Genomic DNA, 20,469 nt, shown 5'->3' on the forward strand with positions numbered 1-20,469 from the left:
CCCACTCCTGTACTAATGTCAAGATATCAATGTAGAAACATGGTTTGACTATCAGGTGATGACAGGGTTGTGCAATACGTCGAAGATTTGTCGGATTTTTGTCTGGACTCTAAAAGCTAGCAGGCTATCTCCGAAAATAAATATGCTCTCGCTTTATCGCAATGAAGTACTAATGACGGTCATATGCTGACTACCAATCTACGTGCATATCCTACCTAATTAATAAAACTTGGATAGTTAGTTGAGCGTGTAATTAGGCCAAAACGAAGAAGGCTGTGGTATAATCGGTTAGAAATCCAACTCCCTATAACTCTGGTTAAGGATAAATCTAACTATTACTTTCTGGTTCTGCTTTGATTTATCAATCGTACAAAGCCTTTAGATCTTCTTTCAGCGACTGTTAAAATATTCTATCGTGAGTTGCGCTCTTTTGCCAGTTGAAATCGCTATACCCATATTGTGAACACGTATCCTGTTCTATTGCAAGCTTTATAATATAACAACTGTATGAAAATCTAAAAAGGGTTTTCTACGCCGGATTCACTGTGCGGGGAGATGACCATGTGCTGGTCCTACAGCGGCACTCACTCACTCACTCGCTCACTGGCTTTGCGATTTAGTCTTAGCCAGACTTAATCATAACGGCTTACAAAAAAAACAAACCGCCTCCCTCTCTCGGCCCTCTCTCCCTCTCGACCCCAGTTGCCAACGTTCACAAACAGAAATGCTAACTAACTGAGGCACGACCCCATAAGCCAGCTGAAGAAGATTTTGATTCCGCTAAATCCCGAGTAAACACCAAATGGCCTTTGACAGGTCGATCAAGGTCTGAGCCTGAAGGATTGGTTCCCGGCTGGACCTTCTCTGTAGGCGTCAGATATTTAGAAAAAATGTCATACTTATAGTGATTTTTGGCTTATCGAGCTGTTACTGTTCGAGAAGTACGGGAACTTTTAGCTAAGTAAAAGTATTTTGAAGGAGTACCTTTACTTTTTGAGCAGTTGAAGCTTGTCCGTGCGCCTACTTATCCATGTAGTGTAAAAAAATATTTCTGTCTCTTTCACTTAGTTTTGCTCTTATGCTTTATAAGGTTTTCAAGGCATGCGGAGGCCAAATAATTATACGGTGAGGTCTAGATGCCATAGAAGTTTCCACAAGTTAATTTAAAAATAAAGTAACTTGGTGGTTATATGGGTATACGAGCGAAATGGAATTATGGCATAGAATAAATGATATTTTTCCAGTAACTCATATAGCTATTTAAGGTAATTAGATGTACAATGTTATGCATGTATGACATTAATTCAACGATACAATTTATGATTTAACTTCTAAACAGAACTGCAATATTCATTTTTTGCAGAAAGAAAAGAAGAAGAAGATTATAAATTATATCAAATACTGAAAGCTACCCACGTTACAAATTAATCAACACGCTAAATATATTATATTAATTGCCATAGCTCAAGTCATCTATATAACTTCACAGTAGAATAAATAAGTTTATTTTTTATTATTGTCATTATTACTATTGACAACTTTCTAAACAGTAAATTCTACAACAAATAGGTTGTTCCTCGAATAGCTTGCCTTTTAAGTTCTGCCAAAATCGAAGACGTTCATCTCTCATAAACAAACTCAGAAATATGGGAACAACCTCGTATTACGCTAATTTTGCCTTAACCAATAAAAAGGAATCGCAAAATTCAAGGTAGCTAGGTTCTTCCAATCTATTTTGCAATTAAAAATTGCATATATACTGTATTTGCTCATTAAATAAAAATCCCGTTTTGTTACTTCATTTATCATTCTGCGTTCGATCAATGGACGGCGCATGAATCTCCGTTCTGAATTCGTCAATACGAACGGGTCGCAAACTGGTACATCACAATTGATTTCTGACGTGTTCTAGTTAATAAGAAGCGTAGAGAATTCTTATCTGCTGTATAGGTTCCATTTGGGCCTCACGAATAACTGCGCGTTATTGGTCAGTCATACACTTTTGTAATGATTCGATTTACTAAAAAATTATCCGATGTTGGACTAGAATATGAGGTTGTCGCCGAGAACGCGCCCAGGAGTGAATGGTAGTGGAACCTCGTCTGCGGAGATGGCTAATGAATATTGACTTCGCAGGGAGGTCTCCAACCCTTAAACTCCTTTTCAAGTTCAATTGCCACCTGACAGCAAACGTTATCCTTCATTTTTCCAGCCACGACTGTGACGCCGAGGGGCATCCCTTGCGAGTTGAGGCCCAATGGAACTGTGAGTGCAGGAAAACCCAAGATGTTCCAAATACCTAAACAGGCCATAAAAGGGAAAAAAGTGTGATATAAAGGATTAAATAACGTTCTATAATAGGACAATCTGTCAGCTCGATTTTACCGCTACCTCATTTTTGCTTGTTTTATAATTAATATTGCATTTAGAATTCTGAGATGCCGAACGCTAATTTAGGCTATTTCATGCTTGTGCCTCGAAACGTTGTTAATAAGCGTGATCCTGATGTGTTTCTCCGTATGTTTGAAAGTCAAATAAGGACTTCCCTGTTTTGGGAGAGTGGGTCAGGTATAATGTTTATGAATATTTTTATTCTCTCTTCTAATGCACCCCTCCTAAACCTACCTAAAGATTAGTATGAGAGACTGTAGTTATGCACGAGATGAGAAACGATTCAAGAAACCGTTCTTCTTAAAATCAAGCAAATTTCATCCATCCAACCTTATTAACTAGACTCATTTGTAGCTTACCAGTTGTTCCCAAGATTCCAGGACGAAGAACGGTTAGTCCATGAAATGGGGCAACATCAGGAAGAGTAGGTGTGACAAGAATGGCATCCTCCAGAAGCACTTCTAGTTCCTTTTCCATCTTCTTGCTTAGCTATTAGAAAGGTTGACAAAACAAATCGTTTGTAGATCGTGCACATTTATTTTATCTTGATATATGAAGCGCTTACTCCATTGTGCTGGAGAACGTCGATCTTCCCATATATGAATATTGTTCTATTCGTTCTAAAGGAAAGGCCCGACTCTATTGAAGGATCCTGCTGATATGTATTAGAAACTTAGCATGAATGCAGTTAGTACGGCCTCGCTATAAACGTTGTTTCTATAATACCATATCGTGTCATATTTATATTTTCTGGTAATAACTACACGTGTGTATGAGAGTTTAATAGTAGAACGTACATTATAGAAGTAGTTCGTAATAGGTGAATTCCGGTGTCCAGCTATAATTAACTCCATAAGGGTGACGATTAGGGCTGGAAAGTTGTGCTTCGACATGCCTAAGGCCCACTTTATCTGTTATACGAAACGATAAAAAAAAAACCGATAATGATTAGAGTACAGGAATATAGTAAGTACCTTGTTATTCACTAGGTAGGTGTCAACCAGTTAGCCGAATAGCATGTACAGAAGACCACGTCTAATGTATAGACAATCGATTGCCTATCACAACCCACTGAAAAAATTATACGGCAGAATTCAAACTTTTCCTGTGATGAGAAGAAACGCCACTTCGTCGATATCTTTTATGTGCCTACAAAGTATGTCGCCCGTAAAGTAGTTTATTTGTACGGATTAGAAACATAGAACCTGCTTTAGGTTTCCTGCTGTAAACAATACCTTAACAATGGGAAAGAATAGAAAAATATTTACAGTAATTTAAAAAAAAATTGTCCTAACACCGCTGGTTTAATAGTAGTAGTTTAATAGTACTTGTTTAATTTTAGCTAGAGTTATGTCGTAACGTTACGCATGTATAATCTCAACTTTCTCACTACGAAAAACGCTGCAGGCAGCCTCGAACAATTATTCCTTATGGCACATTATGTTTTCGAGTATACCGCTCACGATTAGATATACTGTCGTGTATATACAATAAGAATACATTTGGGAAACTATAAAGAAATGTGTTATTTTAAGTAAAATAATAATAGACTAACCGTGATAAAATTTGGCTATGCCGTAAACTAGATTTGCATAGGCTTATTGATGAAGACCTTCACCGTACCACGGAACAAAGTCCTAGCATACTATCGGGTTGAACATCTGAATGGGTAAAAATGTTTATGGAGAAAAAACTATGCTAGGTATTGTAATAAAATATCACTCCAAACAATGTGAAACCTCAATCTGAAAATACCACTTCTTAGTATAACTCAGACGCACCCCAAATAGGCTAATTCTCTTCTGAACGAATCTTGGATTGGTTCCAACGTTCAACCAAGGAAAAATGGATATAGATGTTTCGGCATAATGCACAGTGATGAATATATATGCATTGTTAGCATAAGCAGAATAATTTATAGATGACAACGTACAAGTTCGCGTCCTGGATGAATTTTGCCCTTGCGCATTGTAAGCTCTTCCGCGAAGGTCGGTATATCAGCCTTGGCAAGATAGGCGATATAGATTTGGGTTGCTTTCGCCATTCCTGTACTAATCGATTGCCCCGCTGGTAATTGAAGCGTGACTGATTTTGAAAATGTAGCAATAAAGTCAGCAACCTTGTGGGTCCACCGGCGTAGCTCAGAGGTACTTGCCGGAATGATGGGACAGTTAAGATCCTCCATGTAGTATACCTACAATGAAAGATTACCATAGTATGCGCAGTGTCAGAAATGCATAATAAATATACCTAGTATAAAGTTGATTACCTCAATAAGTTGCTTGGACAGTTAGGGTTGAAGGGGGGTGGCCGATTTTAGTCCCGTTATGTGGCACACACGTACACTCTCCGTGTGAAATAGAGAAAGTTTATGCTAACTAGTTTTCATCAAGATTTTTTTAATTAGAACGCTATAGGCTAAAGCGAAACTACAACACCGGAATAAAGAAAAGACGCCATTGAGAATATGTATATATATATATATATATATATATATATATATACCAAAATCAGCCCTTTTCAGTTTGGTGGTAATTTTCATCTCATTTTATATATTGAACCGTTTAGAACCTGCTGAATAGTGCAGTAGTATTTTTACTCAACTTAAAGATCGCTTAGAACTGCTTCCCGCCACAATCGCCGGGTATTTATTGCCTTTGTACCTATTACGGTTAGTGATGCCTATCCGAGGTGAGGTATAGATTTCAGTTTTAAATATAAACACAAAGTCATGGGACATCAGCCTAAGAATGGCTCAAGAATTACGTTAATTAAAATACTTTATTTTTACTCTGAGCGAAGGTCAGCTCGAAACCACAAACGTTGTCGAGATGTCGATCTAAAACCGACGCGAGCCCGGATATAGAGCCCGATCTAGTACCTAAAGGAATGTGGACATATGCACCAACTTATCCTTTTTGTTGAAGTCCCCGAAGTCGAAGTTCAATAAAATGATGGCAATTATCAGCACTAAGCAAAAGTACTTTCCAACTAAACAATCTAATTGCACGAGGCTCGATCGTTTAACTAGAAAAGCACACATATGGTCCGGATTTGAAGTCGGGCGAACGCGCAGTTCGTTTCGTACTGGGGGCAACCCGATAAAAACAACTTTCAACAACCGTTATAGGCGTTAAACTTTCATAATTTTTGATTTAGCTTCCGTATCTTATCTCCGTAGCCTTCGGTAAATTATTATCCTCACCTGAACAACGAGAGTGAGCACTACCACAAATCGTAAGGGAAATCATACTCCGACAGTTCAAGAAACATTCCTTCTATTGCCGGTATCCGGAACTTAACTGTCTATATCGCTATATTCTCTTGGTACTATTTAATTCATTTTGAGCTGAAAATCTCTAGTCCCTCCTCGTACTTCACCCGACAAATTATTTCAACAACAAGAGCTATCAAAAACTAAGTGTTCACAAACCGAAGATCTAGGAACTTCTATTAAAGATCACTGGATTCCGTACTGTTATATTCTACCATCTATTTAAGGTGTAAACGTTTATTCTATTTAGCCCCTTTTTTAAGCGAGAACCCGCAAATAAATATTGCATTGAAGAAGGCATTCGTGAAGTTTGTTTTAGGAAATACTCCCTTGAAATTGCTAACCTTGAGGACAGAAAGATCAGGGCTCTCGTTCAAAGCCATCCTTTTAGCATTTTCTGGTCCGACAATTTGAGCTAGTAGTGGTCGAAGGTCTCTGGCATGCTTGCACATCGGACCGGCCGTCAGCAGCGGGGCCAGAATATCTCCTGCCATTGGATAGTGTCCAGTAGTGTCCACAGTATCTTTAAGTAACAGAAGACATCATGAAACAATATATTTCTTTTCTTTCTATACTGTCATTTATTCTTTAGAAGATACCATCTGCGCCTAGAAGCCATATTGTAAAAACTAAGCGCTAAAAAAGTTAAACGCCTGAACATATAGTTCAGCTTAGGTATAAATGTGAGCGGTAGATTTTATAAACGTTAACATACGTATTGTCGGCTTGAGTCCAAATAGTCCATTGTAGAATGACGGTATTCGAATACTGCCGGCGATGTCAGTGCCTACTCCAAGCGGGGAGCCACAGGCCGATAGAATAGCACCTTCCCCGCCTAATTGAAGGCTCATACGTAACAAAGGTCGAGAACAATATGATATATTAACCTACTAGATATCAGATCAGTAAATACAACTGTTATATCGAATCATATAGTGATCGAGGTTGATAAAGGCTAACTTGGAGTAACTTCTAATTTAGATGTAGGGTATATATATAGTAAAGGTTTGCTACAACTGTCGAATAGCTATTTTAACAAATGCTGCCAGACAAAATCGTATCGACATAGCGATAGTTTAATTCATGTTTCATTCGCCAGGCTTCATTATAAATGCTGTTGAGGCACTTTTTAGGTACTTCTTTTGACTAATATATATATATATATATATTTTAAGCAGATTAATTTTATTGTAGTATGGTCTTCAGATGACACTGATAATGAGTGGTATGTTGTATCTTTTATGGAAACATAGCTTGATTATTATATCTGCACTTAAGTATTAGTGTTAATTTTGTACCAATTGACTTCAACTGAGTAAATAACATGTAGCTCAACGAAACGTTGATTTTTCTAGTGAACAGCATTTACTAAACAAAGCTAAGAATAGAAGAAATGCTCACTGCTATTCTCCTTAAACACTGGTCTTTTCTAAGCAGCTCGTGTCGATCTATAGATTGCACCTATATATAAAAATGACACTAACTAGATCTAGTTAGAATTTTCTGCAGGATTATTAAATTAAAGAAGAACTTAACTTGAGCAGAGTTTTGGCCATATTTCACAAGTTGTTCATGGCGGCCCAGAAAAGTCAATAGCCGTGCAAGATGGCCATTTGGTATTTCATAATAGCGCACAGGGTCATCATTATTGCTATTGTCTGTTGACACAAGTTGCTATGGGTCAATGATAATTTAAGCTACGATACATTCATCAGTAATACCTATTGATTTTTAATACAGCTTATGTCCTATAAGAAGGAAAAATTCCCTTGAGGACGATAATGCTAGCTTCGCATGAAATCCTATCTCTATTAACTTGTAATTGTTAGCCCGCTCCCCCGAACTGTGTGGAATCGTTCAATAATTAAATCTGAAACGCCGATTTAACGTGCTAGATCTAACGTCTTGGCGAATTCAATGAGACTTTATAGCATATTCTTATCTGAGAAGGACGTTAATTACGATCGCTAAAATCATTACTTAGGTTTTTCTTTTCGATAGCGAGCAGCGACATTAAAAAAAAAAAACGTTTCCGACCAATGATTATACACGCAAATATCGTGTTGTGCAATTATTGCTCGTTTGACGGAAAACATTTCGCTAGTCATAAAGGTGTATAGGAATAATAAATTTCTACTAGACTGTTTTAACACATACTTTAATTTATATAAATTATACAATGAAATGAATTTATTTTCTTGAAAACCTTGTTCTTTCATAAATCTCCGTAGCAAAATTGATTCGGTATGGGTACTTGCTTGCTTTATCTTATCAATGTAACTTTTCTTGACTGATTTAAAGAACAGACGTTTTTTCAGCCGCCATATGTACTTTAGGGTATTATTGATATGCAAGCATATACGAACTGCTTTTGAGACGCTCCTGTCTAGTTGTATGATTTTGGTACGTGGCGTACGCAGTGGCAAAATCGGTGAGTATAATATAAATCACCCCTATTGACGTAAAGACGAGATATGTCGCACGCATCAGTGTCGTGCGCCGTATCTTGATTGAGGAAGAATACGGCAGCGTCCCGTATTAACAAAGCCTTGTACACTTTCCTCACGTAATAACTACGGTTTATAACTTCTTCTTACGCAGTGGTTTCAGGAACGATGCTACTATTGCTACAAAGAAGGTTAGCTTCAAAGATCGATAAGTAAGATCCATTTTAGATAACTGAGTGAAAGCGTAGGCATTTTGCTTTTCAAACAACATGCTTTAGGAACGAAGTTTAGTTTGATAAACATCTTGAGAACATGAACGAATGTAACAAGGAAAACTAGACCGGCACAATTTTCCCATTTGAAACGATCGTATCTACGTTAAAATCACCCGTCCGCAGCCTACATAATGGTCAAAAGTATCTAGATCGCAAATATTGGAAAATGCCCCCATATTTATGTGGACAGATGTATGTATACACTAGCATTGAATACTTAGATAATCTATCATGCTAATTATACATGGCAGCTCTTTGAACGGGCAGTTTCTATATATATTCTGTAGATATAGAAAATCTATACCAGTAACATCAATTAGTGTTGTTTCCCCTATTTGTCACTGTACCATTGGTCCGGTGGCTCCGTTCCAAATTAGCGCCTTTTCACATGTCGTCTGCACATATAGTGTAAACACTACCGTTATCCAATTATTAGCGTTCCGGACGGATAAAGCGATCTTCGGAGTTCGATTTTTCGTCTCCGAATAGCAGGCTATTGAAATTAACACTTGTAACTGGTCGGGCGCATCAACTAGCAGTTCAGACAATTTCGAATACGGCCGCGTTCGTATAAGGCCGTCTATCGTTTGGCAGAAGAAACTGATGACGAGACAGCCGCGCAAAGATTGCGTCGATGCAACACTAGCCGTATATTCAGATATCAGCCATCAGCTAGTTGTTGCATCTTTCGATTTTACATGTACGGTTTCTGGCTGTTTCTATTGCTGTTAGGCAATCCAAATACTCGCATAGATACACACGCACCCACCCACATATTATGCAGTATTACGAAAAAGAATGAGCAATCACCATATCGAACCAGCCATGGTAGACAAGATCAGCAGGAAATAACTCGCTTTACCAGAGGCTTCTGTTTCAATCATGTTTCTGGAAATTCTCTATCCTCTCTGTTTACGATTACAGCGATCCATATTCTGTGTTGAATGTCGGCCATTGAATATCAGACAGGTAAAAGGGAGAACATAAGGGAACTATGGCCACATGAATTGATTCGGCATACCCTTTCTGGCTGTCTTTGTAGAACGTTGCCAAAGTTTTGTTATATCTTACATTACAAATCTGCTTAGGGGCACCAGAAGATCGTAATGGCCAGCCTGCCTGTCTGCCTTGACATCTAGACAGTAAAATCTCTAATAAACCGTAACAATAGGTAATATGTGTAATAGGTGTCGTAAGCAAGAGGACCTGCTAGCGGCAGAGATGATTAGAAAATCATTATAATTATCCGTCGAGGAAGCAGAAACTCTTTACAGACTTTAGACGGCCATGGTTGGTTACTATTTCGGATTGCCTCGAATAATTGGCATTCAAAGACGTTGGTATAGGGACGCCATTTCTTTGCGTTCTGTCGTCTGCGTAAATTCATTTTTCTAGAGTGCGTTTATGAGCCTGAGTGCTACTTAAGTTAAAATACAATGGAAAAATATAGTAAGGGAGCCTGCAGAAGCTCTTTATTTTAAATAATTTTTTAACATATGACAATCTTAAATGCAAGACAAGTAACACACTCTGCGTATAGTGTGTCTCTAATTTCAGACGAGTCGGAGCACTAACCCTTCACAGGTGGAAATTTTGATGACTTTTTATAATCTAAACTAATGGCGTCGCTTCGCCCCAAGTGCATATGCAGACCCCGATAATTCGTGGGGAAAAACAACGCCTGATTTCTAACTATAATATGCTCACTATGCATCGCAATTATTTATTTGCCTGGATTTTTTTTCTAAATATGTACAATATATAATAATAATAATTATTAACTGCCTGACAGATCTGTTGGTTGAAACGGTCCAAAAATATACACGCCTACACAGAGATGCATAGCTATTTTAGATCGTCCCCTCATACAGTAACGTTATCACTGAAAAAGCGCTCTGTGTCTAGATAAATGGTCCTTGCTCATGCCGCGTCGCACAGCCTCTTCTTTGTCACTTGCCAAATTTTACAATAAGATCGCTCTTCCGTCAGTACCCTCCATATAATTGCTCGTCGTTCTTCGCCAAAGTAAAAATCGCGCCTTTTTGGAATTTCCTTTCGGGATTCATGCGCGAGTGTACGTGATCGAAGTAGAAAATTAAAAACAAACACAAGTGATTAGGGTCTTTTTGCGACCATTCTTCGCACGAAACGAGTCAGTCCGCTAGCCAACAACGTAGTTTGCCGCTGTGAAAACAATGGAATAAAGCTAAACTGCTTTCCCTTTCATTAGGCCAAAAATATTCTGTCCAGTGTCGTTATGACGGCCTCACAGTTACGTAACATTGCGTCAAAGGCATTTACGGATTTTGGCACTCTTCTTGTTTCTGTGACAACAATGCGATTGTTTCTACAGCATAAGAGAGCTGCTAACTAATTGAGAGAACGAACTAGTTTGCACCGCGCTGACGATAGCCAGAAGATTCATATTAGGCTCTTGTCGCCTGGCAAAGCGGAGGTAAGAAGTTAAACATGAGAATTTCAATAGTTATTTGTATCATATACGTGTAAAAGCGTCAATTACTAAATCGATTCGCGGGACGATTCAAGAGAATTTGCGGATTGTCAATGAGCTGTATGTGCATCGAATCCTATTTAGCTTCAAATACAAATTAAAGCCATTTCCTGTTTAGTTATGCTGTTAAAATAGTTTCATCAAATAGGATAACTTGAGTGATAGGGATCTGAGAAACGTTATTAGTGAAACTGATCGTATAGTTTGAAAATATGGGTAGACGAGAGTGAGCCATCGTGAAGTACGACACGTGACCTTTGCTTTTGGTGCAGTACCAGCGTGAAAAGCTCTTGCCCTGATGATTTATGATATGCGGACGCATATAAACGAGCAAAATGGGGCAATAAATAAATGAACGGAGCATTTCTGGATATAAACAGACTCTTTTTTCAACAGTCGAGCACGGCGTCTTCGATACATTCGTTTATAATATTCAGACTATCGAGTTCAACTTGTTAACTAGAATCACGACTACATTTACAATTAGCAAGCAACCTTAGGTACCTCTGGGTCTTCTGCACAGCGGTTTATATAGCCCCTGCTAGGCATTATCGTTACAAAATCATACTATCAACATATGTCATTGGTAACATTTCGGTCACACTCGTCAAGCACTGATTTTGTAGCCAAAATCTTTTTATGTTTCGCACAGTTTTCTCCGTTCTTAGGGTTTAAGATATATCCTGAATTTCGGAACTGCGTCAGTCCATGCTAGCTACAATCTCGGGATTTATCGATGCGTACGTTATAGAATAACAGCTTTCCGTCTTGCAGGCCACCTAAGGAGCGATTCTGTATCTCACTCAGGATTTCTCGGAAGCATGTTTACTGAAACGATGACCTCTCATTAACTTGCGCAATTAATTCGGCATTAGAATGTACTTTTTCTACACATACGCAGCTGATTCCACTTTCTTCAAATGTTGCCTAAGGAGCACTGAACCCGATCTTTAGGCCCGGCTCCCTTGTAGTGCCCACACAGCTTCGACGAATTGATTAAAAGTTGCGCCCTATATAGGCTAAGGAAGCGTTCGGGAGTTGCTGTCCTTCCGGTAGGACATGTCTGTAGAGCTTAGCCTTAATTAATGTATAGATACCCACCGTCCATGAATCAAACTAAAGTCCAGAATAATTCCTGCAGACCCCAAGGTGTTCTAAGTATTACGTCATCAAAGGCTACCCGTAGGGAGCTACTAAACTTCGTACAATTCGGCCTACTTGTCGGACCGAACTTCGCTGAATTCAGTACAGTACCCAGGACATTCAACTAACGTCTTTAACGAACTGACAGAGCTGTCTGTTTCCAGCCAAAAGTTGAAGAGGTTTAACTTATGAACAGGTAAATATTAGTGCGCTAGGTTTACTTCATTTATCACTCATAGCGATTTGTGTACAAATGGGGAATAAACATGCGGTACTAGGTAGTCCAATACGAATAAGTCGTTTGCACTTAGCCAGTCAGAAGCTGTTCGTTCACTTTGTGCAGATGTGGCGTGTGACAGAAAACAGTTATGTGTAAAAAGGTCAAAAACATTTAAACGATGTTCCTACGACTACTGAGAGTAGATAGACACGTAAGTGACTCCTCGATTCTTAATACTACGTAAATTGGCGAATACGTGTCGTCTTTGCTCTTACCACTTGAGCCTCCGCAGGTTCTTCTAGTATCGTAAGGATTGCGAGTTGTGCCGAAAAGTTTGTTTCTACTTTCTAGCCAGAGACAAAGTTCAGGAGTGTTGGTAACTGCAAGAGGAATGGCACCTGCCGCGCGGACAGCACCCATCACAACCGAATCCTCGGTGGCCTTGATGCCACGGCGTATATACAATCCCGATTCATGACCGAGATCTAAGAACATAAGTCATAATTAATCTACAGTTCTGGCTGCTTTATGAAATGTCAAGTTCGAGACATAATTTACTTATCAAAAACGACAAGAAAGCAGTTTACTTTTCCAATGTTTTTCTGCCTTTTTTCTTCCTGCAGACTAAACCTGAAACATATATGGACTCTAATACTTCTAGTACAACCTGTTTAAATTGTTTTAAATCGAAGGCAAAATTATAGATTACGGTGAAAGAAACGCAAGGGATGCGGATAAAAAAAGTTTTCGAGAAACGAAACTTAGTGACATTGATTGATAGTTCTTCTGTATTGAGTAATCCTTAGACAACATACAAATCGAAGATTAATTAGCCAATAGTACGAGTTAAAAACGTCTATGCAATACCAGTGTCATATTTTAATACTGGCCGTCAAATGCACATACCCTTGACCGCCAGAGCGTTCTTTGTCGTTATTGGTACCCCTAAGAATGGTTTTGTTTGTCTCAATTCTTCAAGGCGAACGGTATCTCCTCTGCAGGAGTCCAACAATTCATCCACTTTTCGAGCGTCCTCGATTGCATTCTGGTATCTGTAATTTATATTTTTGGTAGACTTAAAACGTTCTGTCTTTTAATGCATTGTTTCCCCCTTTAATTAGGGGTTTAACACAGGGGAAAAGTGCACATTTAATTGCGCAAAGGATTCAAAAGTGAGCTTTCGCATCGATGCTTTGTTCTGTGTGATTTTGTTTTGTACGATAAAATACGAGTTCCTATTGCTAATAGAGACCCGTTTCCTATCAAACCTACGGAAGATAAAAACCGAGGTTTACGAGCATACGCAGCTCGCCTGCAAACCCTACAGTCCCCCCCATCCTACGATCACGTAACGGAACCCCACCCTTGTCAGCTTCGTTATTCAGCATTCATTGGATATGCTTGCATTCAATTGGTGAGAGCTGAATATTGGGGTTTTTTTTTTCAAATTAGAGATGTAAGTATTGTGTGACAATTTCTCTCAGAAAGCTAAGGGAAACTCAAAGCGTAACGCCTATTGTCAATCCGAGCTTCAAAAAACAAAAGTATTTCAAACTCACTTTGTCATCATTTAATCAATATTATTTATTTTTAATTAACGTAGAGAAAATTTTACCTAACGAGCAAATCGCACTGGCACTGCTGATTGCTCTTCTCAACGTATGACTGACTTGTCTTCAGGTGTACCATTCAAATGGTAATGCTTATTTGAAATGATACAAAGGTTTAGTTCAATGAGAGAAACTATTAGCGGCGCTTCGACCTAGTCCTTAAACATTACAATCGTATTATAGCAGCGAAAGATAATAATATTGATTACAAGTCATCAAACAAAAGGTAACTCATATTAGAAATTAGGAGCATCTTATAGGGCATCTCTTGAACGCCGCAGAACAGAATTTAGATGGATCAATCATTCACCATTATTTCAAATAGACCTAGAATTCAGCTCAAAGATGTCAAGTTATAGACAAAGTTGGTCATTTAAAATAATGCAAACAGCTCTTTTACGTAGAAAGACAACAAGCAAAAAGCTGATTTGGACCACAAGCACTGGGCAGGCCGCGAGGCCTGCCCTGGGCCAATGTTGGCATCGGGAAAATATTGTAGAAGAGTATAGGATGCTTAGTTTTAATAGCTAATTATCAAAAAGCCTTTTTATTCTGATATCCTATATCCGAAGTGTAATGATTCTATTGTACTTAAGTATCATATGATATTTGATGAAATATATGATCACGCGGTATTAGATATGATACAATAAAGCCGCTCGTTAGCATTTGGCGATATGTCGCACCTGTGGCATAAAAGCATATATAGGTACTGAAAAAGTAAATATTTATTAGGCCTAACTGTGAGCGTACGGGAATACATGTGATGCAGTCAAAGATTCGTTATTTCCTTTGTAAACGATAGAAATCCGTCATGTTGAATAAAAAGCACAAATTGCAAATGGCGGTTTAAACATGTCACATGCGCATCATTCGGAAACACTACAGGAAGCAGATATAAGAGACATATCAGCGTTTGATATCGATGAAAATCGTTGTAAAAATAAAATGGAGCAATACATAACACAACAATATGTGAAATATGTAAAACAATTTATAAAATAATGAAATATTATTTCAATGTAAGTCGCGCAATGTCAATTGAACGCTCTTCTGCCAATTAGTCCCAGCAAGATTAGGGCCTGTTTGTTTCTTACTGTACAAAATAAAAACTTCACATTATTAACTTACTGCTTGAATTTATAATTTCTACAATGCCCTATATATAGAGGGAAATGGGGGGCTCTTTTTAAGCGCAGTAATAGTTTTTATACGAGGAAAAAGCCGCCAGCTTCAATGCGCTTGATCTACGCGGTGTCCGGCCGGAATAGAGATAATTTTCACATTCTGATTTGACGCCACAGCCTAGTAATTGAATTCTTATCCAGGCAGTAAGGTTCATTTCAAGATGAATCGCGCCAGGCACTAAAGGAGAACTACAAAGCTACCGTTTATATCCGCTTCTCGAATGAGTTATGAAATTCATTGTCATAATTTACAATTGAACTTAGGACAAAACCGACACGCGGGCCGTAGCTTTCGTAGTGAATGAATGATAAGGCTAAGTGATGTTATAACCTTGTGTTTGGTATCCATATAAAAACGGTATTACTACTGTCGACAAATAAAGGGCATGAACTGGGACGAGAGCCTACTCAGGCCATATTTGTAATCGGCGATTACTCTTAAAACTAGGCAGATTAATAAAGTTTAAATGGAAACGTATTCAGCAAGACCTCTAATTCGAGGTCCGATTATGCTTTTACGGTCAACTCTCCAAAAACTTAGTAGCATATATTATTCGAAAATAAGTTATGTAGGATAAGTTTGGGACAATAACTAAAATATCTTTTATTTAGCCGAAATGTTGATTTTAGAAGATCCGGTTGTGCAGCTATAATTTACCTTTCATCGGTGACTGCATTCAGTATCGGGTTGATATTGCGAAGTCTTCTGATAAACGAACCAACAACATGTTCGCTCGTCAGCTAGAAATAATAATGGTTTATTATTGATGTACGCAAGAAATTCATTTCATTCAACGATAACGTTAGACGATAGGATCATGAAGTGTTTTCCAATATATCCCACGGCTAATAGCGATGTATGCCAAGCGACATTTCACCTTTCACCTGTCCTTTAAAGGCACATTATTTTCAGTGATAGGTTGCCCATTATTTCAACGCTAGGAAGTATTATTATTCGTGTAAAATCGGCTCTGCTCTTGAGATTTCTCGGGATAGTCAACTGTTTAATAGAGGAATGTTTTCTATTTTATAATGATGCTTTGTTCAGTTACCGCACCTGAAAAACTGATACGTTCCTGGTACATGTTTACAACATGTGTCAGGAATATATATTCGAAATTTAGCTGTAATAAAAAAATTATTTTGCTCACAGCTGAATTTTTTCCTAGTCCCTCATGCAGGCCTACATGCTAAAAGCGAGCATCCATAATTCGATTACTACCATACTATATATATATTGGTTAAGAGCATTTAGCGTTTACGCGTCACTTGACAACTGCTTTAGCGACGGAGTTCATCAACAAATATATATTTTCCCACCCTAGATAGGGTACTCACAGGCCTTGACAAGCCCGCGTTACGATTCAAACTGAATATGTAATATGGTTGCCAACTTAAAAAGCTAGCTAAAAGCTATCTCCCTCTCCGCAGTCCATAGTCACCTCTCTCGAGCGAATCTTGTCTGCGATTTCTGTAGCGCTCATTAGCAATAATCGATCATTAATCGGTGGTATTGTGGCTTTCCACAAACCGTGTCGAAAGGCCGAGATCAGCGGGAATAGTACATAATCAGATATGCGAGCCATCACCGTCAGCGCCCCCAACAGGAGTCGTAGCGTGATAGTCTGAATAGTAGACACTCCTCTTGTCATTGTTTCGAAACCTGAAAATCAGCCAGACAATATCCTAGGTTGAGGTAGAGTTAATACGATACTGATTATTCGATTTACATGAACTGTAACAGCTCTGTTAGTGTTTTAGGACGTAGCGAATGGTGACAATGGGACTTGTTGGAAAGTACTTTAAATAAGCGACGTTGTATCGTAGATTGAGCGATACGATCTTAGCTCAATTCTTACTGTAAACTGGTGACCGAGCGTCATTATTTCTGTCACATATTTTCTTCAAGTCGTTCCATATAGTTGTTCAATATATGCAATAGTTGTTCCAACTATTGCCTGACACAAATTCACTAGCCGTGTAATACTTGCTGACCTACCGCGTTCAAGCAAACCTAATATATAGCGACAGAGCATCTTTTAATCGTTCGATACAATTTTCACGATCAGCACAGTTGGCTTGCGCAGTTTATACTAACAAACGTTGGAAAATGTATATGAAATTAACAAAAAGCTGATACCTCAATGAGACATACAGTAAATAACGTACATTTTGTTACAATTTGACAACTTTTGCTTGTAACCAGGATAGCAAAACACTGACTGTTGCTTACAGCTTTGGTTTGCATACGCCTCGATAAATGCCTCCGCAACGCTGCGGTAGAAATGACGATTTACTAGCGCATAAACCAGTGTGCTTAAAGCACGTGAAATGTTGAGTAGAAAGATTTCTATACCATGAATCGGGTTTCGTTCATAGAATCATGCGTAGTACTCAATCATAAACAAAATACAATAGCCACTGCTATATAAAATTAACCGTATAGCTGTCAGGAAATGCTCCCTTTCATATTCGACCCGAGCAAGAACATGTCCGAGATTCGTTTGTATCCGCAGTTCATCTAGAAGAAGCCTATGAATATATATATATATGTATATATATACATATATATACGTGTCCCCTCCCATAATTTTAGTCACTACCGAGCTCTGTACAATGATCGTATCACACATATATAGTCCTCTTAGACAAATATCTAAAACAGTGCATCATCTCTGTCTCATTAATCGACTGGTTGTAGATCGTTACCGTCCGAGAAGCGGTACGAACGAAGAAAACATACAGCACTATTGGAGCTCATGTTATACGCCCATTGAAATCGTTTGCTCGGATAAAATCTAGGGCACATACTCCACAACCTGTGTGAATACACGATCTAATAATCAACTCGGACAAATACGAAATAAGGACATGGTTCAGGTAAAGGCAATAGTTGTAAACGATAGGCCAACCTTTAAGGACGAACGTGACATGAATACGAACGTAGTTGCATAGAACATTAGACGGCTACGGTTATTCTGTGGCAGTAGACCTTTCAGAGAATTATGGCATCAAACTCGTGTACGTAAGTATGTTCGCAGGCAGTAGCCGCTGACTCAAAGTCGTTGGCTATATAACTATCGATAGGCAATCGACTCCTACATCTTTCTGCCGAAATGCTTTAAAGTTCAGCAAAGTGACTTTTGATTAATGCAGAATCTCTATCAAGTTAGGTATTACAATGACCTACTAATTGATATATCAGCCGTCAGACGGACAAAGGCAGCGTAATTCAGTGGTCTTCAAACTGACCGCAAAACGCGATGTCACAAGTAACGAGGCAGGGTACGAACCTTTGTAGTTAATCTCAAGTAAGACGTTACGCCAATACGATGCGAACCTAGATTGTATCCAACCCACTCATAGACTTGAGTCCGCACAGATTTGTCACGTCTTTTAACACTGCATCAGAACTTCAACTGCAACTTAGAAATGCCATCTCATTATCATTCCGCACCTTTAACTTTGCATCACAACCGTGTTATCGTGTAACTCAGAAAGAGATGTTGCGATTGTAAAAAGCTTCTAAGTAACTAGCAGCAACCTTTACACAGACATAAGAAATGGTAGATTGTGCCTTTTTATCAGTAAAAAAAAAAAACGCCACGACATCCTCGTTAACTGAATAAAATATTTTATCAATAGAAATAAAACGGGCATAACTCGCGTTTTAAATTTAAAAAGAATATTACTGTATGAAACTCACACAATTCATATCACGCGTTGAAGGACGACAATAGGGCACTTAGATATCGTTCGTCGCGCCGAACAGCCTGGCTTAAGTCTATTTTGTAAAATTGAAAATGTCATCAAATTTTGCCTGTTTTTTTTGCTCCATTTTGAACGTGTGACCACGAAACGATTAGCGACCCGTTCGACCCACGAGTCTCAGCGTTTTCGTGTCATTGTTTAATGATACGAAGCCAGCTGTCATAGAGTCAGCTGTCGACACTCTCCACATAGAATCATCGTGGAAGCCAGCGGGCACCCCAGATTTTCGAACGGCTGAGTCGAGCGTAGGAGAGGACTGAAAATAGTAAACATGAGAGATATTGCCTGCAGACTGTGAAAACGCTCTTTGTGGAGAGGCCAGCGTGGAGACGTCGAACACGTTGGCCCAACATGACGGCCGAAGGAAAGAGGGCGTCATGGTCCCTCTTATAAGGCGAAAAGATCAAATGACAGTTTCCAGACTATGTATCAGAAATGTACTAATGTCGCTTGTGCTAATCAAAAAGCGGGAACATTGCCCGACGGAATTAATCTTATGCAAAAACTGTGACGTGATAGGTAAAAAAAAATTAGTCCAAACTGCAGGTAAAGGCTCTTTAAACATGTCTGCTGTAGATATCTGACCCATAGCTACAGCGACCGCAAATTTTGAGATGGTTTATTTTCACGTTAGAACATGATAGAGATCATAACAGGAGTTGTAAAACCCTCTGCAGCATTTCGAAGTAATTCAGGGGCTGTGTACCGATTTATTTTAAGAAGCCATGAACTACGAAATTAACGCAGACTAGTTCGCAAAGTCTAGTTCCTTCCATCAACTGTTCATATCAAGCCATTAATGTTGCACGTATATATATATATATATATATATATATATATATGTGTATAAAATTTCTAGAAAACTTATCAGTAGATCAACAAAAGCATGTTGTTTTGTAATATTCATCACATACACCTTTGAGCTAGAGTTACAGCTGATAGAAATGTTTTCATTGCTCTAAACAGTTTTCATCATTTCATCCGGGTTGCAAAATATTTTTAAAGTTTCAACACTGAAGATGGGTATGACGGGCGAGAAAGAATTGAATTTGCGGCACTGACTTATCGTCGATGCCAAAAAGCTGATAAAGCAGCTTAAGGGATTTGTCCTTCGGACGGTGACGATTCTAGAGCTAAGCGATGTAAGCTCGCCTAGCCATTACTTATTTTTTTTTATAAACCTAAATCGGCTCAAGAGAGCCGTTGTAGAACTCGGAAAAGCTCAGTGAAATGCGTTCTTCAAATCGGAAAGGGCACGTCTGAACGTAACGAGTTACTTTTTTTTGGTAGTACTTTCAGCTATAGAAGCCCCGTCACATATTTTCAGAGTTGTGTCGACAGTTCTCTGATCCCGATACAAGACCGCTAATGAGTGCGGGAAAAGCTTTTTTGCCATCAGATCCTTCAAATTTAATTTTGCTCGGGCAACGTGCTCTGGCCCTAATAAAACAATGACAATGAAATAAAGGCACTTTCTAACGGCACATAATACCTGATCATTAGCAGCAAACGACATACAAAAGAAAAAAGGAGCAAACCAATAAGCGCCACTACGCTTCGAACAAGCTGATAATATTTGAGAAATATTGGAGATTGCCTGTGTGCTCTAGACCTCCTTAGCAAAAAGCTACACAATATG

At 38.6% G+C, this 20,469-nt stretch overlaps 2 protein-coding genes across 11 annotated transcripts in view; one reads left to right on the forward strand and one right to left on the reverse strand.

Annotated features, from left to right (window-relative positions):
- LOC111245784 (uncharacterized) overlaps nt 1–20,469 on the forward strand; it is a 79,614-nt gene that overhangs the window by 47,918 nt on the left and 11,227 nt on the right. For 2 of the 8 annotated variants that reach the window (XR_015320737.1, XR_015320729.1), the window contains exon 6: nt 11,674–15,002. The exons of the other annotated variants lie outside the window; for them this stretch is intronic. The gene's annotated coding sequence lies outside the window, so the exon portion shown is untranslated. Of the gene's footprint in view, nt 1–11,673; nt 15,003–20,469 lie in introns of those variants that run through there. 8 annotated transcript variants of the gene reach the window in all.
- Nucleotides 1,479–19,080, reverse strand: LOC111245783 (fatty-acid amide hydrolase 2-A-like). 3 transcript variants are annotated; one of them, XM_022794548.2, is made up of 12 exons: nt 18,768–19,079; nt 18,353–18,478; nt 16,502–16,722; nt 15,718–15,800; nt 13,169–13,314; nt 12,538–12,747; nt 6,381–6,500; nt 6,010–6,188; nt 4,325–4,585; nt 3,189–3,302; nt 2,751–2,880; nt 1,479–2,299 (listed from the first exon to the last, which is right to left on the reverse strand). In XM_022794548.2, exons 3-12 carry the CDS (start codon nt 16,709–16,711, stop codon nt 2,115–2,117), a joined length of 1,638 nt encoding a protein of 545 aa, XP_022650283.1. In that variant the 5' UTR covers nt 16,712–16,722; nt 18,353–18,478; nt 18,768–19,079; the 3' UTR covers nt 1,479–2,114. The 3 variants fall into 3 exon arrangements, with proteins under 3 accessions (XP_022650283.1, XP_086835859.1, XP_086835860.1); XM_086979733.1 differs by having other exon boundaries at nt 18,353–18,484; nt 18,766–19,079; XM_086979734.1 differs by lacking the exon at nt 18,353–18,478 and having other exon boundaries at nt 18,766–19,080.

The sequence above is a fragment of the Varroa destructor genome, unplaced genomic scaffold, assembly GCF_002443255.2.
Source record: "Varroa destructor unplaced genomic scaffold, Vdes_3.0 BEIS01000002.1, whole genome shotgun sequence".
NCBI lineage: Eukaryota > Metazoa > Arthropoda > Arachnida > Mesostigmata > Varroidae > Varroa > Varroa destructor.